The sequence below is a fragment of the Penicillium taxi genome (genome assembly GCF_028828555.1).
Source record: "Penicillium taxi strain IBT 34144 chromosome Unknown utg000003l_segment0_segment0, whole genome shotgun sequence".
Taxonomy (NCBI): Eukaryota; Fungi; Ascomycota; class Eurotiomycetes; order Eurotiales; family Aspergillaceae; genus Penicillium; species Penicillium taxi.
Genome location: NW_026643205.1, coordinates 429,136 through 441,228, shown reverse-complemented (window position 1 = coordinate 441,228; position 12,093 = coordinate 429,136). Strand labels below are relative to the sequence as shown.

Genomic DNA, 12,093 nt, shown 5'->3' with positions numbered 1-12,093 from the left:
CCGGATCGAAAACTTCCCGGCTGTGACTGTATTTACAATCTGCTCGATCAGATCTCCGAGTTCCACCTTTTTTCCCCCTTATGCTTCTAATATCGTCGGTGCCAAATAGAAACTCTGTCATGGATCATGCCGTTTTCATACTGGCCCCTTGGCAATGTCCGCTCAGGCTGCCAGTGTGCCACACTCTCGAACCCGGCTTTGCTCGGGGTAAGAGTGTGTTGATTGACAAAGCCCTTGTCATCATAAGGGATTTCTTCTCCCGGATGACTCAAGTGCTCCATGTATGCCTCGGATGGCGAGGCGTATGGCGGCCCCGCAGCCTTGGGATCTTTTGGACGGGGAAACTCGAGACAGATCAAGTTACCCAAGGGTGATGGAGCCAGAAGTTGAGTATGGCGAAGTGCTCATTTGGGACGAAGTGCAGGGCTCATAGCGCAAAAGAACTGTATGTGGTTAGAAAGTAGAGAAAAAGAGACATATTTGAAACTAACAAGCAATTTAAGACGCTCAAACATTTGAATACTATGGTTTGTAAGGAGTGGCAAGGTATGCACGTACTGTATAGTCATAGACAAGGTCAAATCCATTCCGAGAAACTCCAATCTCCTGCAACCATGCATCATCAAAAAAGTCACCCTGCACAAAAGTCACCTTTCCCCGACCTACAGCCTGGTCCCGAACCTGATACCAACTATAATTTTCTGCCTCCTCTTTCTTGCATGCCTCAATGGCAGTGGCACTATATTCGAGGCCGTAGGCATCATATCCAAAGCTAGCAAGCAGGAGAACATCGACTCCACGACCACAGCCTGGAACTAGGGCCTTGCACCTGTTAACATTGACAATGGGTAAGCCTAGTGTCATCTGTTGCTGCACCAATGTATCCTCTAGTGCTGGATTGGGGAATCCTTCATCCGAAGGTAAATCACCACCCTTGTCCCATAGTGCGGCCCAGCCGTCAACGTAATTTTCATCTGTGTATTGGGCCATGTGGTCCTGCATGTCTTTGGGCTTGACTGTCATTGTGGGTGAATGACAATTATAATGAAAATGTCACTGATTGGAGTATGAAGACCTGTATCTTATGCCCTGCTAGTGATCAATTATTTTGATTAATAATCACCCCAAATGTTAACTAACTAGTTAACTAAATAAGTAAATATAAACTGTTGACTTCTCATTGCCCGTGGACTGTGTTCTTATCAATTATGACCGGTGAAAGGCACACTTCTTTTTATAAGCACACATATCTAAGTAACTACTATGTAGATCTATCTATGTTGATAGATCTAGATTCTGTTGTCGGAATAAACCGCCCTTAACGGAAGAACGGCAATGATAATGAGTTCCTTGGAAGGATTCAATCCTAATAGTTATCTAATATTACCCCCTCTTTTTGATAGCCGGATATTAATCCAGACCATTCACAGATCTCGGTGATTGTCGGTGTTCTCACCGTTCTGATTCTGAATGCAGAACATGCCTTTGCAAATGGCGAAATCAAATGAAGATCTTTTTCCTATCCAATTTCCTCAGATAATGGTTTTTCCTCTTTCCTCTTCAAAAATTATTTGTATAATTGATTTCAGACGTTTTAGAGGATGATTATCTAAGGAGTTTAAATCAGCCAAAGATCCGTTCCTGCCTCTTTCGGCTCTTTATAGTCCTCACCAAACCTCCCCCACCGATTTCAGAGACCACGACAAACTCATTGCCTCTTTCATTCACACTGTTGCTGATATCGCGGAGGCTCTATATTGTTGTTTCATGCAGAGGCTTTCAGCTTGGGCATCCTATCTGGTTCAAACTCAGACACTTTGTGGTCCTGAGGAACTGCCGATTGAGAATGTCTGATATCGGAAAAGACGTCGCAATGTCGGATTCACCACAATCACGTTCGCCAACTTTCAAGGCAGAATCCCCCCACTCGGATCATGACAAGATACATGTCTACAAATCCCAGCCCCGGTCGCGCGACTCCAGCATCTCGGTGCAGAACCAGGAGAAGAACTGCAATGACCTTGAAACCCCAGTCCCGCTGTCTCGTCAGTCAACAGGACTTGGCCTGGCTGTGAAAGTACCTCGATTGAAGCGCAGAGGGCTTTTTGGTCAGTTTACTCTGGTGGCTGAAGTCGAAAATCCCAAGACCTACCCCAGAAATATGAAATGGTTCATCACATTCATTGTCGCATTGGCTAGCATGGTTGCACCCATGGGAAGTGCCATCTTTTTCCGTAGGTGACCGAGTAACACTGTGTATGTGTACCTACAACTGACAAAACCACCCGATTAGCCTCGCTCTCTCAAGTGGCCAAGGACATGAACTCGACTTCTACCATTACCAACTTGTCAATCTCCTTGTACATGCTGAGTATGTCCATTTTCCCTTTGTGGTGGTCATCCTTCAGTGAACGACTTGGACGACGCACCATTTACCTGACATCATTTGTCATCTATGTCGTCTTCAATTCCCTCTGTGCAATATCCAGCTCAATTGGCATGCTGATCGTAATGCGAATGCTGAGTGGAGGTGCTTCCGCTTCAGTGCAAGCAGTGGGCGCTGGAACAATTGCTGATCTATGGGATTCTAGTGAAAGAGGACGTGCCATGGGAATTTTCTACCTTGGCCCGTTGTGTGGACCCTTGCTAGCACCCATCATTGGTGGTCTTCTGGCTCAACGCTGGGGTTGGCGGAGCACCATGTGGTTCTGTGCGGCTTTCGGTGCCCTCGTTGTTATTTTCATCTTCTTTGCCTTGCCAGAGACGCTGGTTATTCAAAAGCCCCTACTTCCCAAAAACGAAGGCGAAGATGAGGATGGAACCCGTCCGGTCAGTCGAGCATCATCCCGAAAGGTTGTCCACTTCACGACTCGATGGCTCAAGTTTTTGAAGATCTCCTTCCTTGATCCCTTGAAGATTATTCTTTACTTGCAGTATGTTCCTGTGCTTTTGAGTGTATACTATGCCAGTGTCGCTTTTGGTTCGCTTTATGTGTTGAATGTCAGTGTGGAAGAAACCTTTGGCAATGAACCATATAATTTCTCAACAATCGTTGTTGGACTGCTTTATATTCCAAACTCACTTGGTTATCTTGTCGCAAGTATCTTCGGCGGAAAATGGATGGACAGCATTATGCACCGAGAGGCCAGAAAGGCCAACCGATATGACGAAAAGGGTAGGCTGGTCTTTCGTCCTGAAGACAGAATGCGTGAGAACGCTTGGCTTGGAGCATTCCTTTACCCAGCCGGTCTCTTGTGGTACGGCTGGACGGCAGACAAAGGGGTGTATTGGCTGGTTCCGGTATGTCGAATGATGAGTCAGATGACTACAAGGACTGACCTTTCCAGATGATTGCAAACTTCTTTTTCGGCATCGGCTCCATGCTTATATTCAGCATGGTGACTACAATGCTGACTGAGTTCATGCCCAAAAAGTCTTCCGAGGGCGTGGCGCTGAATAACTTCATGAGAAACATCTTTTCCTGCGTTGGATCACTCGTCACAGCCCCTATAATCAACGCCATCGGCAACGGCTGGCTTTTTACCATTCTGGGTATTCTCGGCTTCGCAAGCAGCTCGGTCATCTTTGCTATGCGAGTATTTGGCCCTCGGTGGCGACAAAAGATGGATGCCAACATGCGATGAGCTATTTGATTCACGGTCTGCATTGTTAGTCTTGCATTTTATATCTCAGATCTGCTGGCCATGCCCCTCCTTCATTACCAACATGTTGATCTGGCATTCACGACTTCTGTTTCACTTTTATCACACCCACCATGGGTTTATATCGATATCCCTTTGAGCGTTCTTTTCTGATGTCTTGCGTCAATGCATTTTTCTTATAGTGGTGCTTTACCATAGATGTCTAAAAGTCGGCTGGCTTGACTAAATTACAATTCGTTTTCAGCCGAGAATAGAACCGCTATTCATTGTTCAGGATCCTCTTCTCGTTGTCAAGCACAGAGAAGTAGTGTCTGAAAAGACGACCTCGAAGTCTTAAGCATTTGGAATAGCTTGATAGCTACCTAGGAAGCTGTACCTTGGTAGCTGGCGATAATCTTCTCATACTGTCTCCCAATATCCAGGGATTCAAGTAGTACTTCCTTCGTGCTGCATAGCTCATCACAACAGAAAATTCAGATGCATTTCCTAGACAAAGGACGGAATTCAGAAAGTGGTCAGGTGATCGAAGACTCAAAGACTTCTGGCTTAGTACTACTCTGCATAATAACTCGTACTCCACGGAAGACGGCAAATATTCCACGTATGTTTCTGTACTCCTTACACACTCGAAAACCAAGGCAACCAATCAAGCTACGCCACCCCGCCTTTTGTAAAACGAACTGCATTTAAACTGTATACGTCGTACATTTAATTGGTTCATCTGGAGTGACGAGTCCATCCCGATCATCGGCTGTGCAGCTTTTGTTTGAATTGCTTCTAGAGACTAGGATTTTGTTCATAGATAGTAGATTATGATGTCACTAGATCCAGATGCTTTGATTTTGCCGTATTATACCGCCTTTAGATGAGTATTGGATGTTTGCATTGGTGTATTGCTCTTCTTCAGGGACTTGGGATCAGAGCTGCATCAAAGTATGGGAACTGGACGAGGCTTCAGATAGCTACCTAGGGATGGATTCTAACCCCAGAATTCCATAATCAGCCAATAGCCATAAGAAGGGTTGTATATGCAGTTTTACAGAGTCCGTACGGAGGAGATGGACCCCAGGCTTATAATATCCCAGGTGTGATTGAAATCGATGCTCTGCTGATTGGATCCAATCAACTATCCATTTTATATTGAATACGCTGTGGTTTCTATTTGTAGTTTCACCCTGTACTACTGCTTCACGAGTTGGGTCTTTTGGGTGCCAAGCTTGAAACACGTACTAAAGAAACATGCTAGCTACACAGGTCTACGGTAGTCGATTAGCAATGCATGCTTCTTCTTTGGGGAATTTGCGACGGAAAAAAACCATTAATCTTATCCATTGATCGTCGAGAACATTGAAGAATGAAACAGTACTATGTATTGATTCTTCGTCACCTGATCTTCGCCTTCCTTCGTTCCACCGCATGTTCCTTCTCTGCACCTGCACTGCACGGTGCGCGGATGTATCATTAGGGGTCAAGATCTCCATTCCATCTGGAATTTGAAATCCCCTTACTGTACTCCGTAATACCACGCAGTTCCCCGGAGATGAGATGGGAATCGCCTGAATATCGGTGTCGAAGAGTGGACGCAGACTCGATGACTTACTCTCTCAATCAAGTCGATTGCGTTTTCGCTTTTTCGCTTTTTCGCTGTGAGTTTCTGACTCAGTGGGTTCCTACTGTTAACCTTGAATTATCTCCTACTGTCGGGTCCAGCCCCCCTTCGTCCGGCACTACTTAGCCTAAGTTAGGCGTGCGTCTTGGTTACCCGTTATCGGGGGACGTTGGGCAGAAATGGGTCAACTGCATCATTTCATTTTAGGATGCCTTTGGGAACACTGCATATTCTTTCGGTGTGGCTTCACTGCAGATTTCCAGTCTCAGACCCACTCCATATCCGCTCCAGATCAGCCCAACTTTTTGATTTTCGATGCGCTGGCTAATAGACAGATACAAAGAAGAGATGAAAACCTTCAAAACTACCGCTGGCACCAAAGAAGTTGCTTGGAAACATTTCCCTCAAGATGACCTTACTACAAGGCGGACTCGTACCAACTCTCTCCCCAGTCTAATGCTGTGGTTGCATACGCCCTGCTGTGGCTTCTCCCGCAAAGTGGGGATCATACTGCTCTGTCCCGGCCTTAATCCTGGATCGGGCCCTCATTAATCCAACCAACTTTCCTCATCGCATGGAGACCAAGAGCGACGTGGTCCAATGGCAGACCATAACATCGGACAGTTCATCGTTGATGTTCCAGGGCCCGATTGTCGCAACCATAACTGCAGCCCAGCGTTTGTATGGCCCATCCACCCCCTCGAGTAATTGAACCCTTATACGCTGCCTTACCATAGCTGTCCAATTGTAATTATGATTTATACTCGTTCAGTTTTCGAATACATGAATACATAGGTACCCGGCCACTAGTCTTTTCAATCTCCCATTTTTTGTACCTTTCTTTCCTGACTGTCCCGGTCGACACACCCACCCTTGCATCGAGCCTGACAAGCGTCTTGTCGGTCTCCCATTGTACCATTCCTCGCGTCACGCGCTACCCAGTATTATTCGCCTTGGTTTATATATGAAACGCCATTGAACGGAGGATATGGCCAAGAAGTCGAAAAAGAATAAGAATAATAAGAACGCCAACAGTCGCCTTCCCACCGGAACTACCGATCCAAATAAAGAGACCCAGGATACTGTCGACGAATCCGTTCTCACTCCGGCTGTAGGCCAGGAAGATGCAGCAGCCCGAGGAACCACATTACCAGTATGCATCCATTCCCTCGTTCACGTACGCGAGCTTCGACAGTCAATTCCAGACTCAAGATGTTGGCCATATGAAAGTTTCTTTCAGCAGACCCATTCTCCCATTCAATAATCTGACGGGGGCCAACGATCAGGAAAACAAAGAAGACCCCAACACCGACGATTCAAAGAAAGAGGAGGCTCCTGAATCCAAAGTAGACGAACCAGAAGGCTCTCCTGCTGAAAATCCAGAAGCTTCAGAGTCTGCAGGTGAGTATTGACATAATTGTAGATCAACTGTTGAAAGGTAGAGTTACTCACTCTAAATCTAGAAGCAACCGACCCAACACCACCGACTGAGCCCGCTGAGACTGAAGCTACTGAAGCTGCCCCCACCGATGTCCCCAATGAAGACGCAAAAGAAGAAGCCAAAGACGCGCCTGGCGATGATCCTGCACCAGACGCAGAGGGCGAGGGCGCAGCCGAAGCCGAGCCTCCTACGGAAGATGCAGAGCCAGAAAAGAACGATGAGAACCCTCCTTCAGCAGAAGAAGATATCGAAGCAGAACCGACGCCCGACGATATTGGAGAGAATGGTAAGTGGTTATCAAGCTCAGGGAGGTTGAAGTCTCCCGTCTAACGATTCTGTAGATGAGGAGTTTCCAGATGTTGACCCTGGGGCTGAGCACGATAAAGTAGAGGCTGAGAAAGCGGAGTTTCTAGCTGAAGATGCTGAAGCGCAAGAAGAGGTTGTAGATGAAGCTAATGCTGATGCCCCTGCTGATGAATCTAATGCTGATGCCCCTGCTGATGAGGCTAATGCTGATGCCCCTGCTGATGAAGCTAATGCTGATGCCCCTGCTGATGAAGCTAATGCTGATGCCCCTACTGACGGTGCTTCGACTGCGGTTGAACCTGCGCCTGAGGAAACTCCAGTCGCCGAAACGGAGCCGGCTGGCACTCCTTCAGAGGACCCGGTAGTAAAAGCAGCAGAGACTCCCAGTACTACTGAAGAGACTCAACAGGATGAAAAGTCAACAAATTCAGAGTCACTACCGGAGGAACTTGAACCAACCTCCTCTTCTAAGAAAAAGGATAAGAAGAAGAAAAATAGGAAGGGTAAAAAGGCGGCGGTCGCTCCAGATCCTGAGCCCGAACCTGCTGCGGAGTCAACTACTGAAACCGCATCCGAGCCTGAGCAGTCTCCTCCGAAACCAGAGGAAACCATAGCACCAGAAGCTCTGCCTAAAGAAGAGCCTGAGCAACCTGTGGAATCAGAACCACCCGTTGAATCGGAGCCACCTGCTGAATCAGAGCCACTCGCTGAATCAGAATCATCCGCTGAATCAGAACAACCTGCTGTACAGGAAGACCAACCGACAGAATCAGAAACATCAGCAGAAGCTCCCACAGAAACACCTGCAGAACCTGAAGCTCAACCAAGTGATGAAGCAGCTGCCGAACCTGAAGCTGTACTAAAGGATGAAACGGTTGCCGATATCGAGAATGACCCGATCGAATCTCCCGAAGATCTCGCGGAAGAAACTGCTTCGCCAGAACCGGAGGAAGCGAAATCCGAGCCAGAGTCTCAAGCTGAGGCATCTGATCAAGGCGCAGAAGATGTACCTGTAGAGGCTGCTTCAGTTCCAGACGCCGAAGGAAAATCCGAAGAGTTAGCCTCAGAAGCAGCTGCCGAAGAACCCAAGGACAAATCATCTACTGAAAGTCCTGGTGATCCTATTCCCAATGGGTCTATTGAAGAAGAAGCCCCTGAACAGGAAGCGGAAACTGAAGTAGCAGCTCCAGAAGTTGCCGCTGAAATTTCTGCAGAAAAGCCTGTGGAAGAATTCGTGGATGACTTTGTTGACCAACCCTTGGAAGAGCCTGTGGAAGAATTTGTGGAGGAATTTGTGGAGGAATTTGTAGAAGAACCTGAGGAACATGCGCCTGATGATGTGCCTAGTGAAGAACCAACTCCAACAGAAAATCCAGTAGAAGAAGCTCCTACAGAGGAGAAGACTTCTCCGGTAGAGAAAGAACTGACTACTGAGGACCTGGTGGATCAATTCTCGCCAGCAGAGGAGCCAGAGATGGAGGAGTCTGCTAATGACCCTCCCATCGAGGTAGAACCTGCTGAAGAGCCTATCGCGGAAGATGCACATGTTGAACAGTCTCCCGAGGCGGAGACTAAAATTGCTGCCGATGAGCTTGTCGAGGAACCTTCTGTCGAAATTGATGAATCTCCTCAAAATGATCATTCAAATGAGACTGTTCCTGAAGATTCTGCAGCTAGGGAGATTACCGCCGAGGAAGTTGCAGCCGATTTACCTGCTGAAGAGCCCGAAGCGCCGAAAGAATTGGATGTTATAGCTGAGCCTGCACCTGAAGAACCTGCTCTTGAGGAACCTGCGCCTGAGGAGCCTGCGCCTGAAGAACCTGCGCCTGAAGAACCTGCGCCTGAAGAACCTGCGTCTGAAGAGCCTGCACCTCCTGCACCTGAAGCTGCTGATCCTCCTCCAGAAGTAGTCGAGGAGATCCCCGTGGAAACCACCCGTGAACTTACTCCCGAAGCCGCGGCACCTGAAGAGGCACCTGAGCCTGCACCCGAGGTGCTTCAAGCCACGGTGGAAGAGCCAGAGCCGCTTATCCCACAGCGAGAGCAGCCCAGAAACCTTCCTCATGAAGAGCCTATTGTCAAGGAACGAGCACCTGTGGAACCGTTCCCCACAGAAACCACCCGCGATAAGCCCATGAGAGAGCCTTCTCATCGACATAAGAAACGGGTGCCATCGGATCGTGAGCGGCGGGACTCAACAAAGTCATCATCAGACGGACGTAAAGATCAGCTGAAGCGCCAGAAAAGCGAGCGAGGCATTATCACCAACCGATGGGCCAAAGCTATGGAAGAGGCTCGCCGTCAACACGAAGGGAAGAAACGCGCCGAACAAAAGAGCTACAGAAAGCACTCTATTGATGAAAACAAGGAGCCAACTGACGCCGCACCTCCATCAGGTGGTTCCAGACGCTCTGGCCACTCTCATCATTCTGCAGAGAAGGAGAGAGGGGTGGAAAGAGAAGTGCCTGCCGTTAATATAAAACCTAAACGCCGTTCCTCTGAGAAGGAGCAGCCACGCTCGTCTAAGCCCGATACTAATGTTAAGCCCAGGCGTCGCTCTTCTGACAAAGAGCAGCCTCGGTCCAAGCCTTCTTCGTCCGACAAACCGTCTGCCCCGGCACCAAAGCCCCGTGCTTTCCTCAAATACATGGCGAATGGAAAGTCAGATGGTAATGGTCCTTTTATACGGCCTAATCCCTCATCCAAGTCCTCTGCAGCTACATCCGAGCGGCCACGTCGTGATTCCACTAGTCATAGCCATGGAAGCAGTCACCATGAGCAGGCGCCAGCAGATGAGAAGGTGGAGAAAACGGAGGAGAGGAAAGTTGAGAAGAAGCCTATTCGTCGATCTCATGAACGACGTGAAGAGGGATCTCGACGCGAAGAGCATAGTTCTCGACACGAGAAGAGATCACACAAAAGAGCTGCCGAAGAACCAGAGAGCAAACCCCGCGACAAGGAGAAGAAGCCTGAGAGCTCCCGTCGCCACCATGAAAGCAGCAATGACAAGGATGTTCGAACGCACCATCGCCGTCACCGCCGTGAGCAATCTCCACCAAGAGAGCAGTCTAAGCTCAAGGGATTCTTCAAGATGATTTCGGTTCATTGAGCTTCTGGCTCATTTCGATGTTTTGGATGTTTATGCTTATGTTGATGTTGAATGAAATTGATGTGTATTATTGATGGATATTGCATAGCTTGGAAACATTGCAGGAGTACTTTTTGTCCAACTTGGACTGTATTTAGTCAACCGACTCAGACTGATCGCGTGGCATTGATTCATATTCTCCAGGCTATACCGTTACTAATCCGTGGTAGAATATATTAGGAATTTCACTGATCATCCAATGTTGGGACTACATAAGAAATGCTAATCTATCCAGGCTTTTCGTAAGATCTCTAGGATATCAAGATTCAAAACCTCTTGAGACTTGTTGACAAAAAGACAGCTCTGGAGGACACTATGACACCATGACAACCGGCATGACAACCGGCATATATAATATGGGGAATAAATATTCATTTGAACATTTCTTTATAAGTTTTCCCAGTTGTACTATCCTAGTTATCTATAAGACTTTTCGTCCCGAAGTCTGCCGATATACGCTTCTTCCACAGTTTGAGACTCATAGCTATCTGAAAGGTGCACCTGGGCAATACAAACGCATATACCTAATTCTGGAGGTCAAGACAACCTTGGAAATTCTCACTCCATCTAAATTTCCTTATCTCAAGCACGGCCCAAAACTTTTGCACGCTTGGATTTTGTAGAAGTGATTGATCTTCGGTGGCAACGCAATCTTGGAAGTATACACAGATCGAAGTTCTAAGGCTCCAAGGTTCCGAGGCTCCGAGTCTTAGGGCTCAACCTCCCACCTAGGTCTTCCCTCCCTCGATCCACTCATCATACTTGGGTATCTACATCTGCTCACCGGACCTCAAGAAATCTCTCATCCGGTAATTGTCTGACCTAAGTTCCTCAGAATCAAGATATCCCTGCAACAGCCGAGACACAAAGCCGCACCTTTCCGGAGCATAGCCTCTGAGGTCAGTGTCAGGTGGTCTGCTGACAAGAATCCAAGTCTATAGTCCTCTGGAAAACCTCCCTTATGCAGAGTTTGGAAACATACATGTGGGGGCCCAGGGGTTGACAGGAATGCTTACGAACCTAGAACTTAGGTATGACAGGAAATGGATTGATATTGCGAGATAAAATCCTGGCAGCATGGGCTCGGCACATCTTCCAAAGCTTACAAGAGAGTACAGATTGAAGGATTTGATGTTGGTACGTACTTATTTGCCATGTAGATGTCCATGGATCGTGTTGGATGCGGGCTTTGATCCATCAGTTCGGTTATTCCCGACATGTGCCTGCAGGAATGCACGCCTCCGGGGTATCAGACACGAAAACAGAGCAGATGTAGCTTACGAACAACTTACCAGCCTTTTGATAGTGCCATGAACCCACTGTCATCCCGCCAAATGCGGGTGCGGCGTCGACACTGAGACATCCTGGTTCATCTAGGAAGCTCCACATAATTTCTCCCAGTTCGTGCTAGTATAAGCTGTTTTAAACATGAGACATACAATACCTGGCTGGAAGGGTCTCTTTTGAGACCAATGACAGGGGTCTGTTGGGCCAACAGCGCCTATCTTCATGACTCAAGCACGCCACAGACTACAAGTGCTTATACAACCTTGTAAGGATATCCACGTGAATGATGTAATTTTATGGACAAAGTACTAGAGGGATTTCAAGTTAGATCGATTGATGGTTGCCACGGCAAGAGTTTTGAGGATTTGAATTGGTGCATGTACGGAACTTCCAGCATCCGGAAATTGTGGCGATATGCGCGCTATTTCGAGTGTGCTTGTCGATGGCAATCTGGCAATTGGTTGTTTGTTATTCAGAATTCTAGCTTTGGAGCTTTGGAAGTTTCGTTCAAACAGATTCTACGTTGGAGATCTACAGATTTTCATTCCTTTTCAATACCTAGTTACTTGTGTACAAATATTGGAAGCCTTGTAACGCTCAATGTTGGAGGCTAATTACGAGCAGTCCCCCGAAGTTCAAA

The 12,093-nt window shown here is 47.5% G+C and overlaps 3 protein-coding genes across 3 annotated transcripts; 2 read left to right on the top strand and 1 right to left on the bottom strand.

The window, feature by feature from the left end:
* Positions 1-86: 86 nt before the first annotated feature.
* N7495_003640 (putative thiol methyltransferase) lies at positions 87-1,023 on the bottom strand (the record flags this gene model as incomplete). Its single annotated transcript, XM_057206291.1, has 2 exons — positions 87-403; positions 555-1,023. The coding sequence occupies 2 exons, from the start codon at positions 1,021-1,023 to the stop codon at positions 87-89; spliced, it is 786 nt and encodes a 261-aa protein (XP_057063971.1).
* Positions 1,024-1,846: 823 nt separating this feature from the next.
* Positions 1,847-3,644, top strand: N7495_003639 (MFS transporter; the record flags this gene model as incomplete). The annotated part of the gene is made up of 3 exons (XM_057206290.1): positions 1,847-2,234; positions 2,294-3,300; positions 3,348-3,644. The coding sequence occupies 3 exons, from the start codon at positions 1,847-1,849 to the stop codon at positions 3,642-3,644; spliced, it is 1,692 nt and encodes a 563-aa protein (XP_057063970.1).
* Positions 3,645-6,395: 2,751 nt separating this feature from the next.
* Positions 6,396-10,127, top strand: N7495_003638 (PE repeat family protein; the record flags this gene model as incomplete). The annotated part of the gene is made up of 3 exons (XM_057206289.1): positions 6,396-6,672; positions 6,735-6,998; positions 7,054-10,127. 3 exons carry the CDS (start codon positions 6,396-6,398, stop codon positions 10,125-10,127), a joined length of 3,615 nt encoding a protein of 1,204 aa, XP_057063969.1.
* Between the last annotated feature and the right edge of the window lie 1,966 nt (positions 10,128-12,093).